Here is a 27,681-nt window from a genome sequence, read left to right on the forward strand (position 1 = left end):
ATTGTTACAGATTGAAAGTAGGTTGAAACTCTTATACAGAAGCATCTCATTTAATTCATTTTTCGAGGGAAAGAATAACACTGATGATTTTTGCACTCTGGATTGCTTTTGCATCAAGATGTGCAAATATTCTGGAGGAGCTCAGTGCATTTTTTTAGTCCACCCCCAACAAGCTCACCTAACTGGTCCAGCCTAGATCACATGCATAGGGCAATGACTGTCCAGGAGGTCACATTAAAGACACACCAAGCGGAACACTCATGAGAACTTGCGGATGAATCTGAGCTTGATGTAGGCGATGATGAGGAAAAGGATGGTCATAATGATCAGGGCCACGTGGTTCTGCCATAAACCCCAGGTGGAGTAATCGATTCCCTGGGATGTCAGATGCTGTTCGCCTGTACACCTGCACCAAAGAATTATGGATAAGGGTGGGTGATACGGCAGACGTAATATCATGATACTTGAAGACATTTTCACGATGCATTTGTTGTAAAATACATTCAGCGCAAATCGAAATCTGTTTCTTATGATACATAAAATACAGTAGTGAATATGATCTTATATAAAGTTGTTCAGTGTTCTAGAAGTACTGACATCCTCATACAAGTGTACTGTAATGTAATTCATAACCATAATGATAATATATTGTTATATTGCACACCCCTAATTTTCACAGCTACACTACTAAGTCCAAAAGTTTGTAGATATCTACTCAGCCAATGTTTCTTCTGAAATCAGGGGTATTAACAGAGAGATTTTCCTCCTTTGCTGCAGTAACAGCATCTACTCTTCTGGGAAGGCTTTATACTAAAGGTTGGAACATTGCTGTGAGGATTAGATTGCATTAGTGAGGTCAGGTACTGATGTTGGATGATCAGTTCTGGATAACAAACACCACTCCAGCTCATCCCAAAGGTATTGGATGGAGCACCATTACTCCAGAAAACAGTTGCACTGCTCCACAGCCCATTGCTGGGGGGGGGGCTTTACACCCCTCTAGCTGACATCTGGCATTGGGCAGGATGACATTAGGTTCATATGTGACTTCTCCAAAGCAATGCTTTTCTATGCCTGTATCAGCAAGCACTGCATGGCGGTAGTCACTGATTAGAAACGGTGTCCAGATACTTTCTGACACAGTGTACGTGGTCATTAACTGACATAATACAACACCAGATTTAAGCCATGTTCTTCTCTATATACTTCCTAATCAAGACAAAGAAAATATATAAATTATTTTCCATGTGTGGAAAAGGATGACACCAGTAGGTGGCACTAGATCCACATTTTATGTGCAGTGTCAGCAACAGGCAAACTAAACTGACTCTACTGTATTTTAACAGAAGCACCAAACCACCACAGCACACTTTAATCACTGTGCATGTGTGTGTGTGGTCTACGTACGTGATCCCCTGTGTGTAGTTGGCTAGTTCAGCTGTGAGGTTTTTGCAGAAGTTCAGTCCCACAAATTCATTTATCTCCAAAGCCTGTACAAAGAGAACAGACATATCACTCTGCATGCCATAATTGTGACAATCAGAGAACCCTGTCCTGAACTGGCTTCACCCTGTCTCCTCCAATGGCCTGCCTTGTTGTCACATGTATCTATGGCCCCTGTGTTTCTCTGTGTCTGTGTGTTTTCCTGAGCCTTGTCCTGTGTGTTGATGTTCTTTTGTTTAGCCTGGATTCGTAGTCTGGTTTTCCTAGTTCTAATGTTTGGTTTTCTCTGGTTGGCTTGCATGGCATTGTTTGTTAATCCCAATAAAGCATAACACTCACACTTCCTCGCCACTCTATAGACACTCATTGTGCAGCTTGTTGGTAAACCTTGTAGATTTTAGGGACTATAGCTCTTTTCAGCACAATTTGTATAAGCCATCCTCTTGCCTTTTATCAGTGGACTGCTATTACCTGGATTTTATGTTTGTCGAACTAACAGACTGGCTACAGTCAGTAACTGTACACCTACAAAGTGCATCTACAATACTGTCCAAAAGTCAGAGACTACCCTTTATTTCCAGTCAAGAAAAAAAGTTTATTTTTCAGCGTTTGAAATAAAAGCAGCAGCCTCGGCAACTAAATCTAAATCTAAAAACATCTATTTTTTTTACATTTTTTATTACAGATTCCATTCTTTTCAGGAGATTTGCTTTCAGTTTTTCAAAGAAATCTGCAGGGATATTTTCCCACACCGCCAAAGTTCAGTCTTAGCATTTTCTGCTTCTCAAAATCCAAGTGATCCCAAAAACATTCAGTGACGTTGAGGTCTGGACTCTGTGGTCGGTCCACTACTGTGAAAACACCAGCAGCTTCTTTGTTATTCTTTTTTGTCATTTTCTTTTCTCATTAACAGCTTCTTGTCAGCGACACATCCTTTCAGACCCATAGCGCTGAGTTGTCTTCTCACAGTGGAAGGATGGACAGAAACACCTGTGGATTTTTTCAGTTCTGACGCAAGAGAGGAGCTTGATTTTCTCCTATTGCCCAAAAATGAAAGCTTGAGTGCTGTTTATCTGATGGTGACAGTTTTGGATGTTTGCCAGGTTTTGCATGGTTGTTAGGAGCCCCATTTTCTTTGTATTTTTTAAAATAATGCTGTGGAAAGTCCTTTTGTATCATGTATTTTCCTTTAAGTTTCCGCCTTCTTTATGCATGTGGGTTAGCTTATATCTATTCTTCTCAGAAATATCTCCTGAGAAATGAATAACTTGTATTTAGTGGCTGTTTTGACTGGAAATAAAAGAACACAAAATGTTAACTAACTCTCTGTATGTTGCTGAGCTGAGTTTATTTACATACATAAATGGAATTTCACTCATATTTGCATTATATGTGACTGATTAGGTCTTGAGAAGAATATTTTTCAACCTCTGTGGAGCTTCCAAGGCAAAAAAACTCATATCCTAGTTTTGATCCGAAGCAGGCAATCGTATGGCTTTTATCAGGAAATAATTTCAGCTCCTTGGCAGATATGAAAATATGAAGTTGGAAGTGACATTTTCCTTTACATTACAACTAAGAGTGATTCTTACTGTAAGTCCATAGCGTGGGATACTGAAGTACTTGAGCCAGTTGAGCCAGGCCACCACAGTCTCCAGATTCACCAGCAGACCAGAGAAAATCTACAATCGTCAGTTTCTTACAGTTAGACAAACAGTACATCCTCTATAATTGCCTTAATGAAGGACAAATAACAACCTCCATAAGCATGTGGGGTAAAAGAATGCACTATGGTTGTGGTTATGTTTATTGATCTCTAGAATATTCAACATTAATGTGATAATAATAAATATTAAGTGAATTTAAAAACCAGACAGTTATAAAGCTACAAGTTGAGCTACTTTCAAAGCCATTGTAAAATACTCAATATATAATGTGGCAAGTTATTACAAACCATTGTGCTGTTAATGGAATAATCTTGATGCTTATGCTGGTTGGCATAGAACATATCATATCCACCTTTTTCCTAAGCCTCATGATGCTTTGAGTGGCTTATGGACAGAACTACCTACAAAGTGTATATTTATTAAACCCTAACAACATTCTAACATGATAAAAACATGAAGAAAAATGAAAATGTACACAGTCTTTACTACTGTAATGCTTAAGGGTGCAGTGTGCAAGATTTAGAGGGATCTATTAGCAGAAATGGAATATAGTTTACAAAACCATGTTTCAGCACGTGTAACTACAAATTGTTGTGTTTCGTTAGCTTAGAATGAGCCCTTTTATATCTACATAGGGAGCGGGTATTCTTCCAACAAAGGCCGCCATGTTGCGCCACCATGTTTCTACAGTAGCCCAAAATGGACAAATCAAACACTGGCACTAGAGAGCACCGAGGCATAAAACCATAAAGCAATCCAAGTACATAGCAATGCAAAAGTCTGTTAATTCCCTTTTTAAAAAACAAAAAAAAAACTAGTGCTAAGATAATGCTCCTCAAACAGTATGTTAGCTCCAAGCTAGCAGGGTTAGCTCAGCATTATGTTGGATTTTGATATCAACTCTACTTTAAATAGAGACATTTTACGCTTGTAACAGACATGTAAGTAATGTTCTTTACTTTGTATGTCTCCGTTTGTAAGTAAGTCTTTCTCCGGCTGCTTCCACACAAAGTTTGTCTTTTATTATCTGAGCGTTAGCCCGATAGCCTTCTGTTGAGCTGCTCTGCCTACTCTAGTAAAGGCAGAATACTTTCAGTTACAGGCAATATAAAGCGTAAACCACTCTGGGTCTGAAGAGAGTCTGTTAGTATCAACCAGTGATGTTCGACCAGTAATTATTCTGGTTAATCTGGTTGAATTCTGTGCGCACAGATTTCAACAGTAACGACTGGGCTTTTTCCAGCAGTGATTATGAAACTGTGTTCACATGTCCTTTGAAGCTCTGCTTATTAAATTTAATGGGACATAAAATGTAAACAAATAAGCATTTTCTGTGTGCTACACAGAAATAAACACAATTCCCCAACTGCATATTTCGTCCATAATCTTGAAATATAGCGATCATGTGAAAAATAAGGTGGATTAAAAAAAAAAGCAATAAGCAAACGAGACTGTGAAAGAAACAGGGAACAAATTTACACAACAACACTCCTTAATTGTGGTAAAACAACTGTTGCAGCCTCCTTTCCTAGCAGTCATTTTAAATAACAAAAACTAGATCAAAAGTAAGTCTAGTTACACATCTTAACATTTCTAACTTACCATCATAAAGACGAAGGTGATGGTCATGAAGATGTTCGCCACGGCCACCACAGACTGGTCAGCGGAGATGGCCATGGTCATAGCTGTGGCTGTGCATGCCACCAGGGTCACTGTAAACATGAAGATGAAGAATGCTGCTGCCGTCTGCTTAAATCCTACACACACACACACACACACACACACACACACACACAGTGTAAATACATGCAGTAATACTTTAATAAGTAACACGTTTTTGCTTTAGCACTTAAGACTGGCTGGCAGGGTCCAAAAATAAAAGATGTACATCGGCTCCATCGCTTACCAATCATAAAATAGGAGATGCAGGTGAAGAGTACAGCAGGAATTGTGCGCATGGTGATGATGTCAGAGAGGATCTTAGTCAGAAAGTAGACAGAGACTCTGTAGTAGCCGCTGGTGTACTCATGTCTGTATAGAGAGATTTCACACTACTGAGCCTTTCTTAAATCAACAGAAATGAGAATGGCAGCATCCTCTCCTGAACATATAAATGAGGTTCCATCAAAAATCCAAACCAGGAGAAAGAACTAAAACATTAATAAGAATGTTCTCAAATGCAGCTCTCAATTTTAAAACATTGTTCATGTCCATATATAATGAAGTATTATTTTTTCTTAAGTAGGCTATTTGCAGGTTATCCTATGGAGTACATCACCTGTTCTTTACACGTTTGTGAGATAAAAGGTGAGAAAGAAAACGTAAACATTCTTCGTTTTTTGAAGAATAACAATTTTGTTTTTGAAGGGGAACTCAACCAAAATTTCTACATAATTAAATGGGTAAGATGTCAACAATGTCAGAGTGGTTTAGTATGAAATGCTCTGTTCTAGAGAAATTATTCACAGTGGTGGTGACAGGAACCAGACGTCTGCCTCTAAAAGCTCCCTCCCAGAAAGTTATTATATGAAATGGTTATGAATTCACTGCCTGATGTCTGAGACATTGCTTTGCCTGAGTTTGTTTTGTGATGCTTTAGTCCAAATGTATTCATTGATTTGTGGTGGAGGGATACATGAAGGGTGTTCTAAGGCAAAATATTCCCCAAAGAAAACTTTGTACCATCATCAAAATTACATATAAACACTCAGAGGACATGTGTAGGTTCACTGGTGGTTTTGGATAGTAAACAAAATGGCCACATTTGCATTGTAGACATCCTGACTCCTGGTTCCTATCACAACCACTGTAAAGAAATATAAGTTTCTCAACAAACCATTTCACACAAAAAAACAATCCGAATGACTTGTGACTTATGACTGAATGATTTACATATCGACCACTGAATTATGCAGAAATTGAGAAAAATCAGCGGAATCCTCTTTTAAGTCTGAAGTTAAGAACATATTATCATGAATCCAGCCCCGAAGGCCTTTTGCTATTAGCCAACTGACGAATAAAAATAAACTGAGAGATACATACATGAAGAGTTTCCTCTCTGTGATGAAGAGCTCTGCGGCTGAGATAGTGTTGAAACACTGATTGGTTGTGATGAAGAACAGAGCACCAAACCTGCCAGGAGAAAGATATTAGACATGCCTGTCTATCAGTGGTTATGCAGATGTACAACATACCGTACATGCAAAGGACTTTGACTTAACATAATTAGAAAAGCCACCATCGAGTTAAGCAAGTCTTCAGAACCTTTAACCAGGAGCGTGAGAGAACCAAATTAACCGTACCTGAGAACAGAGGCATTATAACGAGACGGTTCACTGCTTCAATATAAATAGGAACTCTCAACATGGCAGCCGTGTTATTAAAAGTCCAGGCTTCAGTAACAAAAGCCAATAAACTTACTGGTCAACTCAAAGCTCAGTAAAAGCATTTAAACTCTGATGAGAGACTGATGAGAATAAACATGTAGCTATTGCCTAGCTATCTTAATAGGCTAACTGCTTGCTTCTTGGTGTCCATGTATGCAAGACATTCATCTAGGTGTTGGAAATGCTGAGAGAACTTGCCCTGAACATGAACACAATACTTATTGTCATAGAATCCCAGGCTTATTACATACTAAAGCTTACTATTCAGTTACTCTAGGGGGATCAATGCAACCTGAGCCATTCTCAGGTTATAGAAGTGGATAATTTTACTTTGGGCCCACCGGTGGGCCCAGGCCATTTAAGGGGGTTAATCACTGCCAAATGCATTTGTGATGTGGTATCACAAATAATGTAATTTACTCTGTTACAGATATTAACTCAAACACAGTTAAACTATTTTAATGTTCAGAGTTCCTACACCCCTGCCTTCTACAACTAACGATAAAGTTATGAAAACTATTATTAATTAATATCATCTTAAAATAATTATTATTCAGGTATTAATCTGTGTCCACATTTTCCCTGCGATTTATGCACTTTGATGTAACAGTGACCCACTTAAACAGGTTTAACATTTATACTGACCTAAATCCATTATTACATTATTAGTGAGTAACAACTATAAATTATTCAGTAACTACTAAAAAATCAATATGTAGGTTACATAGTTATGAGAGTGAGCATTTCAAGTGTAGACCAGCCAACGGGTCCTTAAAACGAAAGGCTACATGGGTTTTTCTCACTTCAGCTCACACATAAGGTCACTCGTTACAGCCTAATGCCATGAAATCCGTCTGCTCAAAGCTGTTCATGCATGACACATAAGAACAGAGCTGGGGAGAATGTCTGAGATGTGCGTTAAACGTACGGTCCAGTGCGCAGGGTGCTGACCCGTAAGAGGCTATGTAAAATAATGTACATAATGTGATGAGGCTTAGGCCAGGCCAGCCACCAAGCACTGTCCACGTGTTATTCTGATTAGAACACCTCAAACAGAGGAGTCCATTCATCTTGGTGCCCTTAGTACTGTGCTGCACTACACAGCTGCTTTCAGCCAGATGCTTGTTAATATTAGGCCAAAGAATAGCATGCAGCGAATATTGTGTTTAAAGCACTATACAAGGGTAGAAATGCTGAATATTGTATATCACTACTGTTGGAACAAAACCTTGCATCTCCATTTTTGTTTTGTTTTTCAGTTTCTGACATAATTTGAAAGTACCTGTTGTCCTTTACATTGTGTGTAAATTTCATGACGAATGGTCCAAAAGAAATGGCCCAAAAATACTTGGGAAAAACTCTGGTTCCATTGACTTACATTAAAAGTAAAGTATGTTTTTCCTTCTCCTGTAAAGTTACCATTTTGGAGATAGAAGGTTTTGTTCAGACAACAGCGATATGCAGAGTTATGATGAAAAATGAACTGAATATGAAGATGTCTGTATAATTCAAGTGCTTTTTCCTAATGGCAGTCTGTTTTATACAGCAAGTTCCCAATCCAGTCACGGAAGTTCAGTCAGGCCTTTTAGTGCATATTTGTGTTTCCCCCCAGTCAAACACATCCTCTACAGAGAACTCACTAAATTTTACTACACACTTTCTATTTATTTACTGCTTAACATACTGGAAAAAATCAAATGCAAAACATAAAATGCTCCATAACTTTTGCATGGGCCAGATATTATGTTTTATTTATTTTATTTTATTTTTTTCATTCCTAATGTGTTATGTATGTTAAAATATGTAAAATAAACAGTAACTGTGCATTAAAATGAAGCGTGTTAGGATGTGTTCACTTTTTTCCACTTAGAACATCAACAAACCTAATTTGACCAGGGGCGCCCACACTTTTGCATCTGACTGCACCTCAATTATGCAGTAACTGTAGGGGATAAAGGTCATTGCTGGTGTGACAGTGACCAAACTCACCTGTTCTGTATTCCACTCTGGTTGTCCTTCACTTTAAAGAAGATGGCACCAACAATGAGGGCCAGGAAGACAGTGACTCCAAGCTGTAAGATGGGTAGAAGGTCAGTGTAAAGGTTTATAATGGAAAGAACTCCTTAATAGAAAACAATTTAGTCAGTTAAACTGATAATTAGCAGTTATTTTGCAACATGATAAAGGTTCCTAAATGGTTCTTGGTTATTCACCTGGTATACGTAATGTAGGTTCTTTAAAGAGGAGTTCCACACATTTTGCAAAATGTCTGCACAATTGAATCAAGATATAAACAGTAAATCATAAAGATTTGATGTGTTTCTCTCCATTCTAGGGAAACTTACAGAGGCAGGACTGTTCACAATGGTGGTGATAGGAACCAGAAGTCTGAAGAATTCAATGCATCTGTCAAAGTTATCTGACAGAAATAGTATGAAATGGCTATGAATGTACTCCTTAATGCCTAAAAATTGTTTTAGAATTGTTTTAAGATAAAATATTGGCTAAAAATGTACAACCCCATTTCCAAAAAAAGTTGGGACGCTGTGCAAAATGTAAATAAAAACATATTGCAATGTTGTGCAAATCATTTAAACCCTATATTTATTGAAATTACTACAAAGACAACATATCAAACTTATATATTTTTTTTAAAAATATCTGCCTATTTTGAATTTGATGCCAACAACATGTTCCAAAAAATTTGGGACGGGGGCAACAAAAGGCTGGTAAAGTTTGTATATGTTTGTGTAATGCTAAAAAAAACACCTGGTGGTTGATTGACAGGGTATAACAAAGCATCCCAGAGAGGCTGAGTCTTTCAGAAGTAAAGACTGGCGGGGGGCTGGTTCACCACTGTGAAAGCCTGCATGGGCAAATAGTGCAACAATTCAAGAATAACAAGACATGATTGTGTAGTGGAAATCACTGCATGGGCTCAAAAACACTTCTGAAAACCACTATCTGTGAATACAGTTCATCGCTGCATCCACAAATGCTAATTAAAACTCAAAGAAAAAACGCAAAGAAGATACCAAATATAAACAGGATCCAGAAATGCTGCCACCTTCTCTGGGCCCGAGCTTATTTAAAATGGACTCAGGGAGAGTGGAAAAGTGTCCTGTGGTCCGACAGTTCAAAAGCTAGTGTTCATGATTGTATAGAGGTGCATTAGTGCACATGGCATGGGTGATGTGCACATCTGTGAAGGCACCATTAATGCAGAACAATATATACACGTTTTGGCAACATATGCTGCCATTCAGAAGACGTCTTTTTCAGGGAAGGCCTTGACTATTTCAGCAAGACAATGCCAAACCACATTCTGCATGTATTACAACAGCATTGCTCTGTATTAAAAGAGTCCGGGCGCTAAACTTACCTGCCTGCAGTCCAGACCTGTCACCACTGAAAACATTTGGCACATTATGAAATGAAAAATATGACAAAGGAGACCCCAAAATGTTGAGCAGCTGAAGTCCTGCATCAAACAAGAACGTGAAAACATTTCACTTTCAAAACTACAGCAATTGGTCCTCCTCGGTTCCCAAATGCTTACAGGGTGTTGTTAAAAGCAGAGTTGATGAAACACAGTGGTAAACGTGCCCCCGTCCCAACTTTTTTGGAATGTGTTGTTGGTATCAAATTCAAAATGGGCATTTTCAAAATCAAAAAAAAACAATAAAATTTCTCAGTTTCAACATTTGAATGTTATCTTTGTAGTATTTTCCTTTAAATATGGTTTACTCAATTTGCATATCATTGCATATTTTTATTTACATTTTGCACAGCGTCCCAACTTTTTCGGAAATGGGGTTGATCAATGTGAGGCATTCTAAGACAAAATAGCCCCAAAGAAAACATTTTTTCAGATTTACCACTATTTTACCATTATTGACACATAAAAACACAGAAGACAAGTGTAGGTTTAATGGTCATTTTGGATAGTTAACACATTTTTTGTGTTGTAGACATCATGACCTCTGGTTCCTATCACCACCACTGTAAAGAAATCTGCTCTTCTATCACTAGCCTTTAGTGAACCATTAGCATTTTTCTTTTCAAACTATCTGGAATGTCCATGTTTTACAAATGTGTGTAACCATAGCAAGCTATCGTCATATTTTATGGGACCTACAGTGTGAGAATTCAGACCAGCAGGTTCCAGTTGAAGTGTGCGAGTATGAGAATGAGGGGGAGAGACAGGGTGAGTTTGGGGCAGTAACCTTCTGAGGACTCATGGATGTTGACAGGTGTCTGCCTGGCATAAAATCCGTTCCCAGGGTGAAAGGCTAAGAAAACATAGCCAATCGGGGCTGAGGAGCCACTCTTCCCTCAATCCCTTTCGCCCTTCCTGTAAAAGCGGCACTCTGGGGCTAAGCCATGCGGTCAGGTGATGGCCTGGCCGGCACTGCCAAACTCCTTCCAGCTTTATCCACCACCACCCCACCCACCTTTTCCCTCCCATTGGCACCTATGATATCAATGCAGTTACTGACCAAAGGAGACGAGAGTAAGGCCACAACAGTCGCTAAATCCGCTTAGCATAGCTGGCCCTCGAGGGATTAGCTTAAATTATTTGGGGCCAATTAGCTGTTAATAATTCTTAAAGTGAGGTTTCTCTGATGGCATTTGGTGGCTAATGAGCATGTAAAGTCTCTGTGAGGAAGACGAGGGAATGTGGATTGGAGGAGGAAACGAGAGCGGACTTAAGATGTGAGGAAAGTCCTCTCATAAGGTCTTTGGCTAGCCACACTATCCCACAGATATATTTCCTTTTTTCCTCTGCTTTTGGAGAAGGATGAAAGAGGTACAACATGTCTCCGTGTTTGGACCCAAACAGAGTAATCCATTCCTCAGAAAAGCTAGGATGGCGACAGCAGGTACTGAAGGCAGCAGGCGGGGTTCCAATAAGTGCGGCCTAAGATGTTGCTCTATGAAAGACCCCATCAGGATGTTTTTCTGCTGCTGAATTACTACTGACACTTAAATGGTAGAGTGGGCATCACACTCAACACTTTCTATACAAGTTAAGATGATATTAACATTAAGATACTTTAGTAAAACTGGGCCCAGATCAACATCGAAAAAGAAGCTCCAGCTACAAACAACAGCCATCCTACAATCTATTGATAAAGACAAAAAAATCAAGATATCACTGATTTTTCTACCAATCCAATATGACAAATGCAAAACATAGTAACTTCAAAAACACTCAAAAATTAGCACTCAGTTTATCTTGACTGGGGTTCAAAACTGTCTAATTTTACTTCAAATATCTTACGTTTTACTTCACTACATTATACGAAATCTGTCGTTCCTTTTGGTTTATGTGTGTAACAGGTCAAAACGAAAGAAGCGCGAAACAGCACACCAATCAGGGTACAGCGCGCACTTTGTTTTGAGCTTGTTTAGACCTGTTGTACATACCTACCCAGTGCAAGCAGACGGTTCAACGTCAGGGCAGCAGTGTAAAATTTTGGGAGTGCCTATTCAACATAAATGATGGAAGAAACACCTGACTCTAACCTAACTTTGTGTAAATAAACCACAATATAGAAATATGTACACATATACAGTTGTGACTGACGTGTCTTCTTTTCTGAATTTATACATACACTATTTCATTTTATAGTAAATTTGTTTTTGCTAGTTTATGTTTATGAACAGAGACCTACAGATGCAATATAATAAAGGAAAACTCATTTGTGAAACTGTGTTTAAACTTTTTATTAAACTTAAACTTGTAACTAAGTTGCAAATAAATCTTAAACTGAAACTTTGCTTGTTTGCAAAAACATATTTCATGGCCACTTGGCTCTACCTAATGGAAATTGTTTGTCTTCAGTGTTTTGTGCTTATGATCATTTTAATAGACATTATTTACAGACTAATTAATGACATTCTATTAAAAAAAGGATTGGTTTACCAAGAGTGACACTGAAGTATTTTCACCTAAAATGAGTTAATGAAGCAAGAGTCATCTTACAAAAATGGTAATAGGACATTAAAGTCATAATTAATCTTTTAGTACTTTTACTTTCGATACTTAAGCACATTTGAAGGCAAATACTTTTGTACTTTTACTCAAGTGGAGGCCTAAAGAGAGGACTTCTACTTTTACTGGAGTAATATTTTACCTTGGGTATCTCTACTTTAACTCAAGTACATGGTTTGTGTACTTCGTCCACCACTGTAATTTAGCATTAAAAGGTGTAACAGTTTCAATGCATTATCAGAATGAAACAGTCCATCAAAACGTAAAACTATAAACCAGGAAGGGTTGTACATGGGGTAAGTCATAACCCTCTTTTTCACCAATGAGAAAGGTGCACTGCCAACAACCTCCTGACCTGCAGTTTTAAAACAGTGAGTGACGGTCAAATGTTCTGTTATGGTCTGGAACATTATTTAAAAAGATGGTTTTTCAAGGGTTCTTTAGTAAAGAAAACAATTCTGTAAAGAACCATGAACACTCCAAAAAAACCTTTGCATGATTAAAGGGTTCTTTGCATCATGAAAGAGTTTCTCAGATTGATGAAGAACGTGCTGTAGTGGTTCTATATAGAAGCTGTTTGAAAAAATTTCTATATCGCACCCAAAAGGGTTCTTCTATTGCTAGAAGCTTAACATTGTAACAATAGGAGAACCCTTTTGGTTGCTATAAGGAATCCTTTTCAAAAAGGTTCTATACAGAACCATCTACAGCATGTTCTGAAGAAGTCTTTCATGATGTAAAGAACCCTTTAATCATGCAAAGGGTTCTTTGAGTGTTCATGGCTCTTTACAGAATAGTTTTCTTTACTAAAGAACCCTTGAAGACCATTTTAAGAGTGAATAATCTAAAACAGGGGTTTCTCTAGTTTAAACACACCTGTAGAAAAAATCTAGCAAGGTCGCGACTGACCAGGATGGGACAGATTGTACTACACAACACAATGTAGGGGATACTGACCTAAGAATACTAGGCCCACTGACATTTCTTACATGTACCCCTACATGTAGGTTAACTTTAAAACTTTAACTGTCAACACGAATGTGACTTTATCTTACATCATCTGAAAGTGTTACACAGTGTCATGTGTTTAGGTTATTAGTATTAGGTGTAGCATAAGTGTTTTTTTTCAGGTGCTGCTCCAAATTTGAGAAAAATAAATGACCAAAATTTTTTTTTTAATCCTTTACAAAAGTACCTTAATAAATTCTTGCATACTCCACTCACTGTTATAACGTATCCCCATAGTTGTTTTGTGAGTAAGGAGTAGATTTCTGCACTATTGCCACTTGTAATAGTCAAATATGGACATCGTGTGTAAAAGGTGTAAAATAGGGTGTAATGATTCTGAAACCAAGACCGAAACCATGATGTAAACGTCTATGGTCTATGTTGTTGGGTTGGAAGATGGAACCGTGAAACTCCCCTAACCCCCAACTTACTGTCACTGCAGCCTTTTGAGCTCTCATTACATTATTAAGGTAACAAAACTCACTTTTTATTTCACAATTAACACCACAACACATCCATCCATCCATCATCTAAACCGCTTATCCTTCTGGGTCGCGGTGGGGTGCTGGAGCCTATCCCAGCTGTCATTGGGCGGAAGGCAGGATACACCCTGGACAGGTCGCCAGTCCATCGCAGGGCAGACAGAAAGACAGACATACACATTCACACCTAGGGGCAATGCAATTTAGTACGTCCAATCGGCCTGACTGCATGTTTTGGGACTGTGGGAGGAAACCGGAGTACCCGGAGGAAACCCACGCAGACACGGGGAGAACAGGCAAACTCCACACAGAAACGACCCTGGTCACCCGGCCGGGAATCGAACCCAGGCCCTTCTTGCTGCGAGGCGACAGCGCTACCCACTGCGCCACCGTGCCACCACCACAGAGTTCAGCCAAGCTGTATACCATTTAGTGCAATACCTGCTCTCATGTAAATACAGCAATCTGTCTTATATATTATGTAAATATGCTAATAGATATACTTCTATTCCTATTTTCTCATATTTTACTCTAATTTATGTTTTTTTTCCATCCATCCATCCATAGAACCAAAAGTGCTATGAGGAGTTTTAGAAGCTAAGACAAACCAAAGCCCTCCCTGTTCTCCAATACGAGGTTTGAAATGAGATTTTTTTGTATTGTTTATAGTGTAGTTGCCTTACTTGCACATGAATACATCACACTGCAGTTTTCTCTTTTGAAATAAAATTTACATTTTCCTCACCCAAGCTAATCTGTGTAGCGTACAATTAGAGCTCTGTAGAAGACAGTAACACATATGATATTGAAAAACAAATTAAAACCTAGAATCAAAAATCACATTGAATCTGAAAATGTATATCAGCTCATCCCCATCGGGTATATTAAGCAATTAAGCTCATCGTTGCTGTCCAAAAAAGTAACTTTACAGGAAAAGGTAAAAAATAGTCCCAACTTTTAATGCAAGTTAATATAAAAAAGATGTATTCCTAGTCATTTTGGAGCATTTCTATTGCTCCAGTCATCAAGACATTTTAAGGATAGCTGGCTGGTTCAAATGGTGTAGAAAATTCAAATTCAAATTCACTTTTTTTTTTTTTGGGACAGCGACAATATGCCAAGCACAATATATGTCAAAGCTCCTAAAGTGTACTTTACCTGTGCAACAGAAGACTGAGGGTTCAGCATCAGGTTGCGGAAAGTTCTTTTCAAAACCCATTTAAACTGATGGCAGAAGCCACTGTTGTAGGTGATGGTGCGAGACTTGGGCCTGACGCTGTACTCTTTGCCCTGGATGATGCGCTGTAGTTCAGCCTTGGTGTCTTGAGCATAGCTGCTGTTCCTGTACTGCTCCACTAGACGCTCTTCAATGCTCTGCCTCGCGTCTCCAGACTCCTCAAACTCTATATCTGAAAATAACAATACCCCACACTTAGTCCTCTACGCCAACTCAATAATCACGTCTACCATAAATATAAACTCTCTGCTGATCTAGGATCAGTTGAAAAAGAGAACCATCTTTTCAAACAAGTCTACAAGATGACTAAAAATCAGAAAACGTCATAAGTACGGTAACTTCAAAAGCTCAAAAAAGAATTGCCACTTCATTACGATTGGGTTTTTAACGGTCATATCTAAGTCAAGATGTAATAAGTTGATAAGTATGGGCTGCCGTTCAGGATTCTGTAGCCATGTTCTTCTGTAGCAGGTATGTTTTGTATGTTTCAAGTTTAGACATCCCTGATCAGATGAAATATTTAGTTGATTCTCAGTGAAAATAAGTTAACACATCCTCTACGAAGAACACATTAAATATAACATTTTTCTGCAAATTTTAGTTCACAATTTCTATTTGTTTGCTAAGTTTAACATACTGGAAAAACTAAAATATAAAATGTGCCATAACTTTTGCACAGGCCACATTTTATGTTTTTTTTTTCCCCCTATATGTTAAATACAGCAAATAAATAGTAATTTAGCATTAAATTGTGCAGAAGCGTATTCTCTGTAGAGTCCATGTGTCAAACACAAGGCCTGTCACACAATCCTATCTGGCCTGCAAAATTATTTTCATTTTCTATTAATATTGGCCCATTTCAACATGCATTGCACTACAATGCCAGGCATGCACTTCAATGCAAGGTGTGCTCCGGCCCTCCTCCCCCAACAACAATCTATGGGGGAGCGGCTACACCACGAAAAGAAAAGACGCCAGGTAGCTAGGTCAAGCAAATAGGCAGGTTTAAAAGATGTGTTTCCAGGGGACATTTAAAGAGGTTTGACGGTTATCTGTAGCTAATGTAGTCTATTGTTTTATATAAAACAATTTGTTTTTATTTGAAATTATTTTTGAATGGTTCAGTGCCTATTTTGCTGTTGCAGTTTTGGCATGTTTTGAATAAACAATGTCCAGTTCAGGTTGTGGCAAAATGAAATAAAAACGTAGCTGGCCCACAGATTTGTTGACATTATTTTAACATGGCCCTTAAATCCTTGTGCCAGCATGGTGTTCTTTTTTAGGAATCATTAAGAGAGGGCAAATTGCTTTGAGCTAATTGTTAGGTAACTGTAAACAAATACCTTCGGCATTCTGCAACTTGGCCATAGTAACAGCCACAGAGTCTCCATTAATCACATCCAGGAAGAAATCCGCTGGGTTATTATGGGCTTCACAGGCATAACCTGGGACATCATATCAAAATCAAACATTATAAACTTGGGAGAGGCTTGGAAGTCAACTGTTTGCAAATGGTTCACTTTCACCTCAGAGATACTCAAGTGACATTTGTTGTCTAGTGTTACTTAAAACTCACTCATATAAAAATGAAGGCAAGCAATATCAAAATATGAAAAAAAATGTAATTCTGAATAATTTAATGTTTCTCATGAGCTATCGTTGTGGTGTGTTTGTGCTTCTGTGTACATGTACTAAGTACCGATGTTGGCAAAGTAGTCCAGAGCCTTCCGGGCCGGCCCATGGTAAACCTGTTTGCCGCTGACCAGCAGTGTGAGGCTGTCAAAGAGCCGGTAGATGGAGTAGCGTGGCTGGTGGATGGACATGATAATAGTACGCCCATTATTGCCCATTCTAAAGAGAAGGAAAAGGAAAAGAAACCAGTAACTACTTAGCTAACCAAATCTCTATACCATGTGCAATCAAATGGATAAGATTATGTGCTTTTTTACAACTGAGAGCCAAATTCTTGTCTGCACAATTATAGTTTACAGTGGAAATATGCAGTACAGGGGGTCACCATTGTAACTGGGAAATAAAACTGAGGGAGAAAAGTGGTCAAATTAAATTTTTTTTTATTGAAAATAAGTGAAAAAGTTAACACATTTTCTGCTAATTTTAGTGCATAATTTCGGATTCTCAGTTGCCGAGCTTAACTCATATTATATAAATGTACGTTTTGTGCCTTATGTGACAATCCGTTTAGAATATACTAGCTCCTTTTATGAATAGTTCAGTAGGTTGCTTGCCTGTCCAGACTGGTTGGGGCAGTTGTGTCAAACTGGGTTCCTTCTGGGACACAGCTCCACAGAGATAAACAATGTCATTATTTAAATACTATAATTCAACTCCAGAAGGCCTTAACATTTGCTGATGAGCGTGTTTAATTAGGCTGAAAGACAAAGTCTGCAGAGCTGTGGGCTGGAGGGAACCCAGTTTAACCCTACTGGGTTAGAAGAAGCAGTTTGCTGACCGTTTAAGTAGATGCAGCACAGAGTTGGCTGTGCTTGCATCCAGGCCGGTGGTTGGCTCATCCAAGAACAGCACAGACGGGTCAATGATCAGCTCCATACCGATGTTTGTTCTCTTCCGCTCTCCTCCAGAGACTCCCCGAATCAGCTGAGTTCCCACCTGAACAACCAAAAGATATCACCATGTGAGGATGTGTAATAATAAAACATTTCTTTACTAATATTATTTAATGGTATTTTTGTTTCTGATTGCTGTTGAATATTCAAGGCAGTAGTTAATAGTTTGATATTACATAAGTACATTCTGCAGGGTATTCTACATATTCAGCCTTCATAACTCTAGTAATGTAAGTTCCAGCACCCTGGTTGTAAACAGCAGGTAGCAGAGAGCTTTTGTACATTGATGGAATTCAATATCATTACTAGCACAGTTTTTTGTGAGAAGTTTCCAAAACTGGAGTTCAAAAAAATTAATAGAAGAGAAAATGACATTCACCAACCACCTGTAACACTTTCAGATCTCAAAATAAAAACAAAACACAAAAGTTGTTTCTGTCCATCCTTCCACTGTGAGAAGACAACTCAACACTATGGGTCTGAAAGGATGTGTAGCTGTCAAGAAGCTGTTACTGAGAAAACAAAGAAGTTGCTGGTGTTCTCCGAACAATGAACTGACCACAACAGACCTAAGCATCAATGAATGTATTTGGGATTACTTGGATGGTGAGAAGCAGAAAATGTAACAAACGTCTAAGACTGAAATTTGGAGGTGTGGAAAAATATTTCCCTGCAGATTTCTCTCAAAAAGAATGGGAGCTGTAATAAAGGCAAAGGTTGGACACAATATATACTGAAAAAATGTTATTATATTTAGTCATTCAGGCTTCTGTTAAATGTATGTTTTAGTGCTGAAAAAATTAATAACAATGAATAACACTAAGATCATTTTCACTAAAAAATTGAATAAATGAAAGACTGTCTCTGACCACTTTCACAGAACTGTAGATGTACATACTGGCGCTACACATTGATATGACTTTGTGAAGTGGCACACCCTCTTATGTTCTGCCTATTTTGAGTCATGACCACACATTTTCACTCTTTTCAGTAGTGTCATGGTGCACAGCCAGATAAACATGTCACTAATAAGGTACCTAAATTCGACACGTCCTCATACACCTTCCTAAACCGCAGTTTAATCCTTATGTGCGTGTGCGTACCCGTGCATCGGCCACTTTGCTGAGGCCCAGCTCAGCGATGAGGTGGTTAACTCTGGCCTCCTTCTCCTTCTGGCTCACGGAGGAGGAGAGACGCAGCGCAGCTGAGAAACACAGATTCTCCCTTACTGTCAGAGTACCCATCACCACATCATCCTGAACACACACACAAACATACATTGCACTCAATACAATACAATGCAACGGACACTTTAGGAGACACCCTCTTATGCAGGAAACTATGCTGGACTGTGGCCATTCATGATCAGTGCTGCCCATCCCTGGGGTAGATGGTGGCTGACAAACTGTGCAGGGCTACAGACTGTAATTATACACCTGTATAGTGGATCTAAAGTATGTGGAGCTCATAAAGTAGCCAGTGAGTGGAAGCACCAAGTAAGAAGTAAAGTAAAAGTGGATTGTGAGATGTTCAGCCTATTTAACCTATTAAACTAGGACAAAGTCATAGAAAAGTGTTGTGCATCACTGTACCTGTACAACGTAGCCAGAAAGACATTTGAAATTGGGTGGTTGTGAAGCACCATCGATCAGGACTTCACCAGACAGACCTGAGGGGTCCTTCCTGGCTGCAAGCACGTCCAGAAACCTGACAAAGACACATCAACAATAACAACTATACAGTGGAATGATATTTTCCAGTGGTTTCTAAAGGGGCTTTTTATTGGGGGTGGGGGTTCCAATTTCCTCCCCAGTTTAGTCACAACCAATTGCACCCACTAGTTAGGACTCCCCCAATCACATACCACCAGTGCTAGGAGGGCGAAGGTAAACACCAGCTTCCTTCGAGTCATGTGACGCCAGCCACCAAACTGCCACTAACAGCTGAACGCACTTGGAAGAGAGCGCTAACCGCCAGTTCTGTTGCGTCAGCTAACATAAAGGGTCTTTTTATAAACATAGCAAGAGGATAATAAACTCCAGGACAAATTTGTCCAAATCTAGATCGTCTATTTAGCTACAATATTAAAACCCAAGGCTATTCAATTCAATTCGAATTTGATCAGACAGTAGAAAGCAAAAACTCCAAAAGTATGAGGAAGAAACCTGGAGAGGAACCAAGACTCCTCTCAAGGCTTCAACCTCATCCGTCCTCCTTGGTCAGCACCGCATAGCAAAACAACAACACAGCAATAAGAGTTATAAGAATTATGAACAAATATACAAAGTGAATCCGGCAATAAAAAGAAGGAAATTAACCAATGAGAAATGAGAAGTCTATAGGGGTTATCCAAAAAGACCAGAATGTGAATTACATCTGTTGGACTTGAGGTAAATATACCTCAAGTCAAAAAAGCAGAGGTTTGAAAATGTACTCACGAAGACTTGCCGCTTCCTGTAGGGCCTAAAATAGCATTTAGCCCAGGTCTCATGATTCCACTGTGAAAAGAGGGGACAAAAACAGACCATTGTTGTTTCTCTCATTCTGAGAGGAATCTCTCAAATTGTGTTCCATCAAAAACACTTCAAATGCTGACAACCTGCATTATTATTTTCTGGTTGCTTCAACAGAGTAGAGGGCATTCCTGAGACCACTGAGTAAGGGACAACTGAATTTTATCAGCTGGCGGGGCACATAAGCCCAAATAAAAGTTACAAAATCAAAACATCTTAGAGGTGGAAGAAGTTAAATGCTGAGAATGACACCTTGGCTTGACTTGATTTTAAATTGGCAAAAAAAAAAAAAAATCCCTCAAAAGTAGCCAATCAGGTGCCTGAAGTTTGTTCATTTAGTTTGTCCCACTGATGGTTTTGGACAGTATGAAATGAACTGTTTCACATCAAACCACTTTGAATGACTTTGTTTACATCTTAACTGAAATTTTTAAAATTCCCCTTAAAGTAATCACAAATAGATGTACTTATGTGGTTTCTGGCACTGTGTATGAAATATATGTCTATAAGTCTATAATACTAGGAAAAAGTTTATAAATTTGCATTTAATTTTGATTGTAACTGGATGAATCTAGAGTAAACCAAAACAGGTCCTCTAGCCCTTCAGCACAGCCACACACATTTAGATAAAATCACCTCATACAGTTTTGTTTTGTTCCACATTCCACAGTGTAAACACATTATCCAACAGCTGCACCAGGCCAGAGCAGTCATGGCTCTTCACCTACTTGTTTTAGGTGTGTAAAGACTGTATGGAATCTGTCCTGGTGAGTCAGGATGCCAAGTCACGCACAGCTCTCAGAGTAAAGGAGAGCCAATGAGAGAATTCACTGAGCCCTGCTGCATTCCATTGGTTCCTGCATATTAGTCTATTTTGAGTGTTATTACATGCAACACGCCTCATTCAACCCATTAGCTGCAGTAATAAGGCAAATGATGTGTTGGGTGAGGTTTGCTGTGCACAAGAGCCCATATTTATCATATTCTCATAGTAAGAATGCTGATCCTGGATCAGTTTATGATCTTTTACATCACACTCTATAGGACTACATTCACTGTTGAGACACTGGGGCAGATTTACTAAGGCAGGCGCTGGTTGCCAACAATCTGCAGACAAGTTGTACTGATAGGGGTGCAAACACATGAGCAGCATGATGTAATCACCTGTTTGGCTTACATGCTTTTGTTTTTTAAAAAAAGCCTGTTTCCACCAGATAAGAGAAGAACATTCTGTTCATCCATCTGTTTCAGGTTGACTTGTTAGGTTGAAAATATGTATGAATAACTCATTTTCTCAAGATCTTGACTTAGTAGGACAAAATAATGATAAATGATGAAACTCGCTGAGAAAGTAAGTGATTATTTGAACATCAAATTGAGAAATTAAAACAGAATTTTGACAGAATACGGCTGGAATTTGAGGAAGCAAGCAATTATTTTTTACTTTCTGGGCGGATGAGCTGAACAAGGATTGCAGTGCTTTTAATTAGGGATGCACTGATAACACTTTTTCCCTTTCGATACTGATACATGCTCGTTAGGTATTGGCTGATACCGATACTACTCTAACTAGCTTATTAGTCCTGATATCACTCATGATTTCCCCCGTCTTTAAATCCTCCTGGTCTTTCTGACCATTTTCACTTAAAGGCTTTACTTTTCAAATCAGAATTTTAATGTAATTTATTTGGTTGTGATCTGCTAACAGTAACTATACAGATAACATAAACATCTGGCTTCAAAAAGGTATGATCAAACTTTTGACTTGCACTCTATATAAATCCTATACTTCAGTCTGAATGAAAATGAGAGCTGAACCCTGAATCCTATAAGAAAGATGAACTGTGGCATGGAACTGCATTTAATTGTATCCTGGCAGCCTATGCTGTCCTGTATCAGGAGAGATTATATGCAGGAAACCATGCCTAATATCAAATAATTAACACTACTGACGGAAGGTCCAAAAACGTGTGTGAAATTGCACATTCGCCCCTGGGAAATGTCAAGTGTGTTTAACGCTATTTCAGAAAATAATAGGGATTTGCAAAAGTCTTGCGTCACAATTTCTTAACTTTGCTAAGTTTTTATCATTTTTGAACTGAATATGTTCTTTTAATCCTCAGTGCCTTTTTAAAGATTTATAAGCTTTATGAAAGTATATGTTAAAGGGGAATTCCACTAATGTTTCAAAATTTCAGCATAATTCAATCGCTGAGATGTAAACAAAATCTTTCAGTGAGGTTTCATCCGAAATGGTTAATTGCAGAGAAACTAACTCTGACAGGAACCAGGAACAGTGTCTACAACACAAATATTTTATTTACTATTTTACTCAACCAGTGAACCTTTACATGTCTTCTGAGTTTGTATATGTAATGCTGATTATGGTAAAATAGTGGTAAATCTGAAAAAATACATTTCTACTGGGGACTATTTTGCCTTAGAACGCCCTTCATGTACCTCTCCACCAGGCATGGATTTTAAAAAGTTGCACTAGAACAGAGCACTTCACATCAAACTGCTCTTAACTGTTCAATTATTCAAGAGTAATTATGCATTAAAATCAGTAAGAGTTTGGTTATAAGCAAAATTGATGGATATTACAAACATAAATCTTCATGCACATGGGTAATAAAGCAATAAGCATTATAAGTTACAATGGTTTTAACATGGTGAAAGGGGTGTTATTAGGCAAGGTGGAGTAAAAATGCAGCTATAATCAATAAACCATTTTATTTATTATTAAAACATCCAATAAACAAGCATAACGAATGAAAAATATAATGATAATGACGCCTAAGAGCTCTTTCCATAGAAAACAGGGATATGTTAATAACACATCTCTTACACACTTTATATATCACAAAGCATGAAAATACAAATATTCAATATATTTGAACACAACCTTTAAAGTGTCTAAGCCACAGTGACCCTATTTGGAAACAATGCTCCCTTTGTACAAAATGTTTTTTTTTTGTTTGTTTTTTGTTTTTTTCTTGAAGAAATTAAGCTAACAATGACGTTATAATAGAGACTAGAGTCTGAGACCTCTAGTGAAAATACTCCTACTTCAATTTTTTTCAAATTTAATGCATGTTTTTCACCACAATTTACATAACATTGCAAAACAATTTGAATGAAATGTAGAATCTTTAAAATTTTCATGAATGTCAGAATTCCTTTTTTTGGAAATTCCCGTTTTTGGTGGTATGTCCCTCTTTTTCTTTAATAACAGCATACACTCGAGCTAGCAAAAAAAAAAAAATCATACCTTTTTGTACAGAGGCCTTTAATATGAATAGTGATCTAGAAAGAGTGAATCTTGAAATTCATAACTTTTCATAACTGTCATAACTTTTACAATTTTAAAACTTAAAGTTTTAAAATCTGTTGTCTCAGACTTGTGGAGCCCACTGTATGTTAAACTGGTCTATGTAAAGGATTGCTATTAACAAAGAGTGTGAAGGCTTTAAAATACCATGAGCAAGAGAACAGCACTGCACACCAATGGAACATTTGGGGAAAAAACTTTCTACATTTCAGTAAATACGCTGTGTTGGATTAGCTGCTGCCAAACTGACTTAACTTGATCAACAACTAAATTCAGAATGCTACAGATTTTGAAAGTGATGAGTGTAGTTATAATTCGGACGAACATCTAACAGATAACATAACTTTGATACAAACATTAAATTTGGGGTTTCTATTATTTTGTTACAAAAATCAATAACTACTAATAGAATTTGAAAAATGTCTTCTTAGGTATGGATATTAATAAATTAACTATAAAACATTTTTGAAACTTCCACACTTTTTTCACACATTTATAAACAACTTTTGACATAAACAAGCATCAGGTCTGGATTAAGTGACAAGCAGAAACTCACTTGAGGTCCTGCAGGATGTCTTTTGTGAGGACCTTCCTCTTACAGACCGGCCCGCTCTTCATCTTCACGCTGTACTGGATGTTGTGGAAGCTGACGGTGGCTCCATGTTTCTGTTTGGTGGTCTCCGTTGTGATGACCACTGACCCTACTGTCCCGTTTTGGCCCATCTCTTCCATCATTTCAATGTTGCCATGATTCACTCGGCCTTCCATCTTCTGAGGATGAGGCTTTGACCCTGTGTGCATGAAGACTAATGGGTACGATACACAACCACTCAGACTAGACCAATACGTCAGTACATAATAACCATATTACACGAGGAAAAGCACTGACAGCAACCGTGACTGAATTATTTATCTCTATATTTTTGTCAACAACAAAACACTGGGTACATTCATGAATCACAATGCTGAACTAGCTACTGCACAACAGACATAAAAGCTGATGTTGGTCATTTGAAGTGGAGCCATCAGAGAGATGCTTTGTTTGTGTGCCTAGGATGTATTTCTTTGATGACTCAAGGCAAAATATGAACCCACTGAACTTCATCCTATTACAGTGGAGCTGCTTTGTGCCCTTCAATTGCAAATATAGGCAGAGGCATGCTTTCCATTCTGGACTTCTGCTAGATCAAAAATTTGGAGCGAGCTCCAGTCGCAATGGCCTATTCAATTAGGGGAATTCAAAAAAGGAGCATCATGAGATGTCCCACACTAGGACAGAGGCTGAGAGTGTGTGATGAAATGCCAAAATTACATTCAGTACAAAGTGTATAACGTTAAGATAAAAAATCACATAGACAAGCCATAGAAGTTTAATTTAGGCTGAACTACCTACAGCAGTGGTCTCCAACCCTGGTCCTGGAGATCTACCTTCCTGCAGAGTCTAGTTCTAACCACAATTTGCCACACCTGCTCCAGCTACTCAACCTCTTCCCAAGTCCCTGATTGGTTGGTTCAGATGTATTAGAATAAGTAAGGGGCGGGGCTTATCGGAGACAGGTTAAAACTAATCTCTGCAGGAAGGTAGCTCTGCAGGACCAGGGTTGGAGACAACTGCTCCACAGGTTATACGTGAGTCATTGGTAATGATCAGAAAGCAGATAGCACTGTATAAAGGAATGTGATGAGGGAAAAGGCTGACCTTGCTTTAGCACAAACATATTCCACGGATGGAATCTGGCCTATAGCACATGCATGTATTCAGCTGTAAAAAGTGATGTAAATGGTAGCATGATGAACAATTATAGCCATTGCATAGCCTACTTCATAATGTGGCTCACAGAGCAGCACCCAGCATGCACTCACTCACCTGTTTGCTCTGCAAAATTAGCCTATGACAGCAAGATATGTTAATAGTTAAATTCAGATTCATCAGACTCTTAAAACTAATTGGTAGAATAACTTTGTCTAATAACTGCTTTATTGATGATGGCTGATATTCTCACTTTCCATAACTGAGGTGGCCAGAAGGATGGCTATGCTTACTGTTGACCCTGGATGACCCTGGCCACCCCAGCCAGCCCTTCGCTATGCCTCTGGACACAGCCGAGCTGCCCACCACCATGATGTTGTTTTAACTACACTGTAAAAAATGGCTCGTCAGATCAACCTAAAAAAGTACTTCATGTGGTAACAAGTAAATTAACTAGTTTTATTAAACATAAATAAATACTTTGAATGAACGACTTTCAGTATATTTTTTTTAGTGGAATACAACTAGTTCAATCACTTGTTACTACATGAAGTCATTTTTTTAGGCTCATCTGATGAGCCATTTTTTACAGTGTATGTTATTTAGAGATAAAACATAACCTGTTATACACTCCATTTAATCAATGACCCAAAACCACAGCCGCACAGCTCCACAAGAAAAGCAGCTATTTTATTTGTTGTTTTTTTCACGGTTCGACTTCCAATGTAGAAATGTTGAAGGCTTTGCGACTCAATGTGATATTACATTTCAACACCTGCTTGCTGTTCGGACATGGTTTGAGGTAGTTGTTAGCTAGTTAAAGCAGCTTAATGTGAGACTTTGTAAGGCTTTTTTTGTTAAATGTAAAAGAAGTAGCATTATTGCATCAGGAGAAAAAAAACATGCTAAAACATGATAAGCATGCGCTGCTGCGAGCCTGTAAATCCTGAAATGGTAATTTAAGTGTCGGGTCAGATTTGGTAAGAGTTTTTCAGACCACGTCATACATCATTACATATTATCATCACATGCACAGGCTCAAAAAGAAGGTCCGGCTCGACGTTTAGGTCTCAAATGCCAATCATTACACTGATGAAGATATGATGACAACAGTAGATCATTCACTCACATCCTTCATGTCCTTCATGAGGTTTTGACTGAGTTCTCTTTCAATACTTTCTCAAAGTGCTCACAGTCATCAGATTCATCCACTCACTGAGATCCAAAACAAAACGTTCTTTTGTGCATTGTGTTAAATTAGCCATTTCCAGCAGAGAGGTCTCAAAATCCCCAAATCTTGCATAGTGCAGCTTTAATTCAGCAGTGCATTTACATTGTCCACTTTCACTTATTTGAGTACACAGAAATTGTCCTGCCTAATCGATTAAAGTGGACAGTAAGCATTTAATTTTTTTTTACAGATAAGAGTACTGTGCAACAGCTCCATGAGGCCCTGTTTATTCTGGGCTCTCACACCAGCTAAAATTAAAAATCTTATAAGAATTAAGAGTGGGTTTTCTCCACAGATAGAGGTTCTCTGGTGGCACATATATTGTGCAGCTTATTAAAAAGCACCTAATCATTTGATTTATTTTCACTTTTTAATTATTACACCCCAAAAAAAACTTCAATGAAAAACATAACCAAGTATGCACTGCATTTCAATGTATTCTACACATTGTACTGGATTTCATTTGAAATCATAACACTTCACAGAGAGCAAAACCATGCAAAGATGCTGAAAGGTGATAAAAGCATGTTTGAATTAAAAAGGTGGAACCATGGATGTTGCATTAAAATGTTACGTCAAAATGGAAAAGTAAAAGAAAATGCCCAAGTTATTAATGGCTCCTAAAATATTTGGCCTATGCCTGCCTACTACAACTAACTAACCATGTGTATAGTACCAAAAATTGTAAAGACAGTGAAGACTCACCTTTCCCCTTATTATGATTTTTGACCGCTGCTTTGAGGCCACTTCCTCTTTCCTCCAGGGTTTTGAAGTTAACACAGACTCCTCCAGCACTGATGCTTTTATAGAGGAATCAGCACTGGATAACATGCAGTGGGAGGGCAGAGTGCACATGCAAATAGCATCCAAGATTACACAAGGTAGTGAACCGGCTATGCAACATCTGTTAGATCGCTTAAAGCATCTAAATGACAGAAATACCACCACTCCACAAAGTCTACAATGGTGAACTGAACTGTCCTCAGAAAAAGCAACTGCTTTGAATGATGTGGGTCTGATGCCACTATTTATAGCCATGTCTTAATGGTG

At 38.3% G+C, this 27,681-nt stretch overlaps 1 protein-coding gene across 1 annotated transcript; it reads right to left on the reverse strand.

Annotated features, from left to right (window-relative positions):
• On the reverse strand, positions 1-27,437 carry abcg2d (ATP-binding cassette, sub-family G (WHITE), member 2d). Its single transcript, XM_036573505.1, has 16 exons — positions 27,337-27,437; positions 24,207-24,441; positions 20,245-20,304; positions 19,399-19,513; positions 18,910-19,062; positions 17,692-17,849; positions 16,921-17,072; positions 16,565-16,666; positions 15,143-15,393; positions 8,486-8,568; positions 6,153-6,242; positions 5,017-5,141; positions 4,713-4,867; positions 3,036-3,125; positions 1,408-1,490; positions 1-406 (listed from the first exon to the last, which is right to left on the reverse strand). Exons 2-16 carry the CDS (start codon positions 24,416-24,418, stop codon positions 259-261), a joined length of 1,977 nt encoding a protein of 658 aa, XP_036429398.1. The 5' UTR covers positions 24,419-24,441; positions 27,337-27,437; the 3' UTR covers positions 1-258.
• Between the last annotated feature and the right edge of the window lie 244 nt (positions 27,438-27,681).

Source organism: Colossoma macropomum, unplaced genomic scaffold (genome assembly GCF_904425465.1).
Source record: "Colossoma macropomum unplaced genomic scaffold, Colossoma_macropomum, whole genome shotgun sequence".
Classification (NCBI taxonomy): Eukaryota; Metazoa; Chordata; class Actinopteri; order Characiformes; family Serrasalmidae; genus Colossoma; species Colossoma macropomum.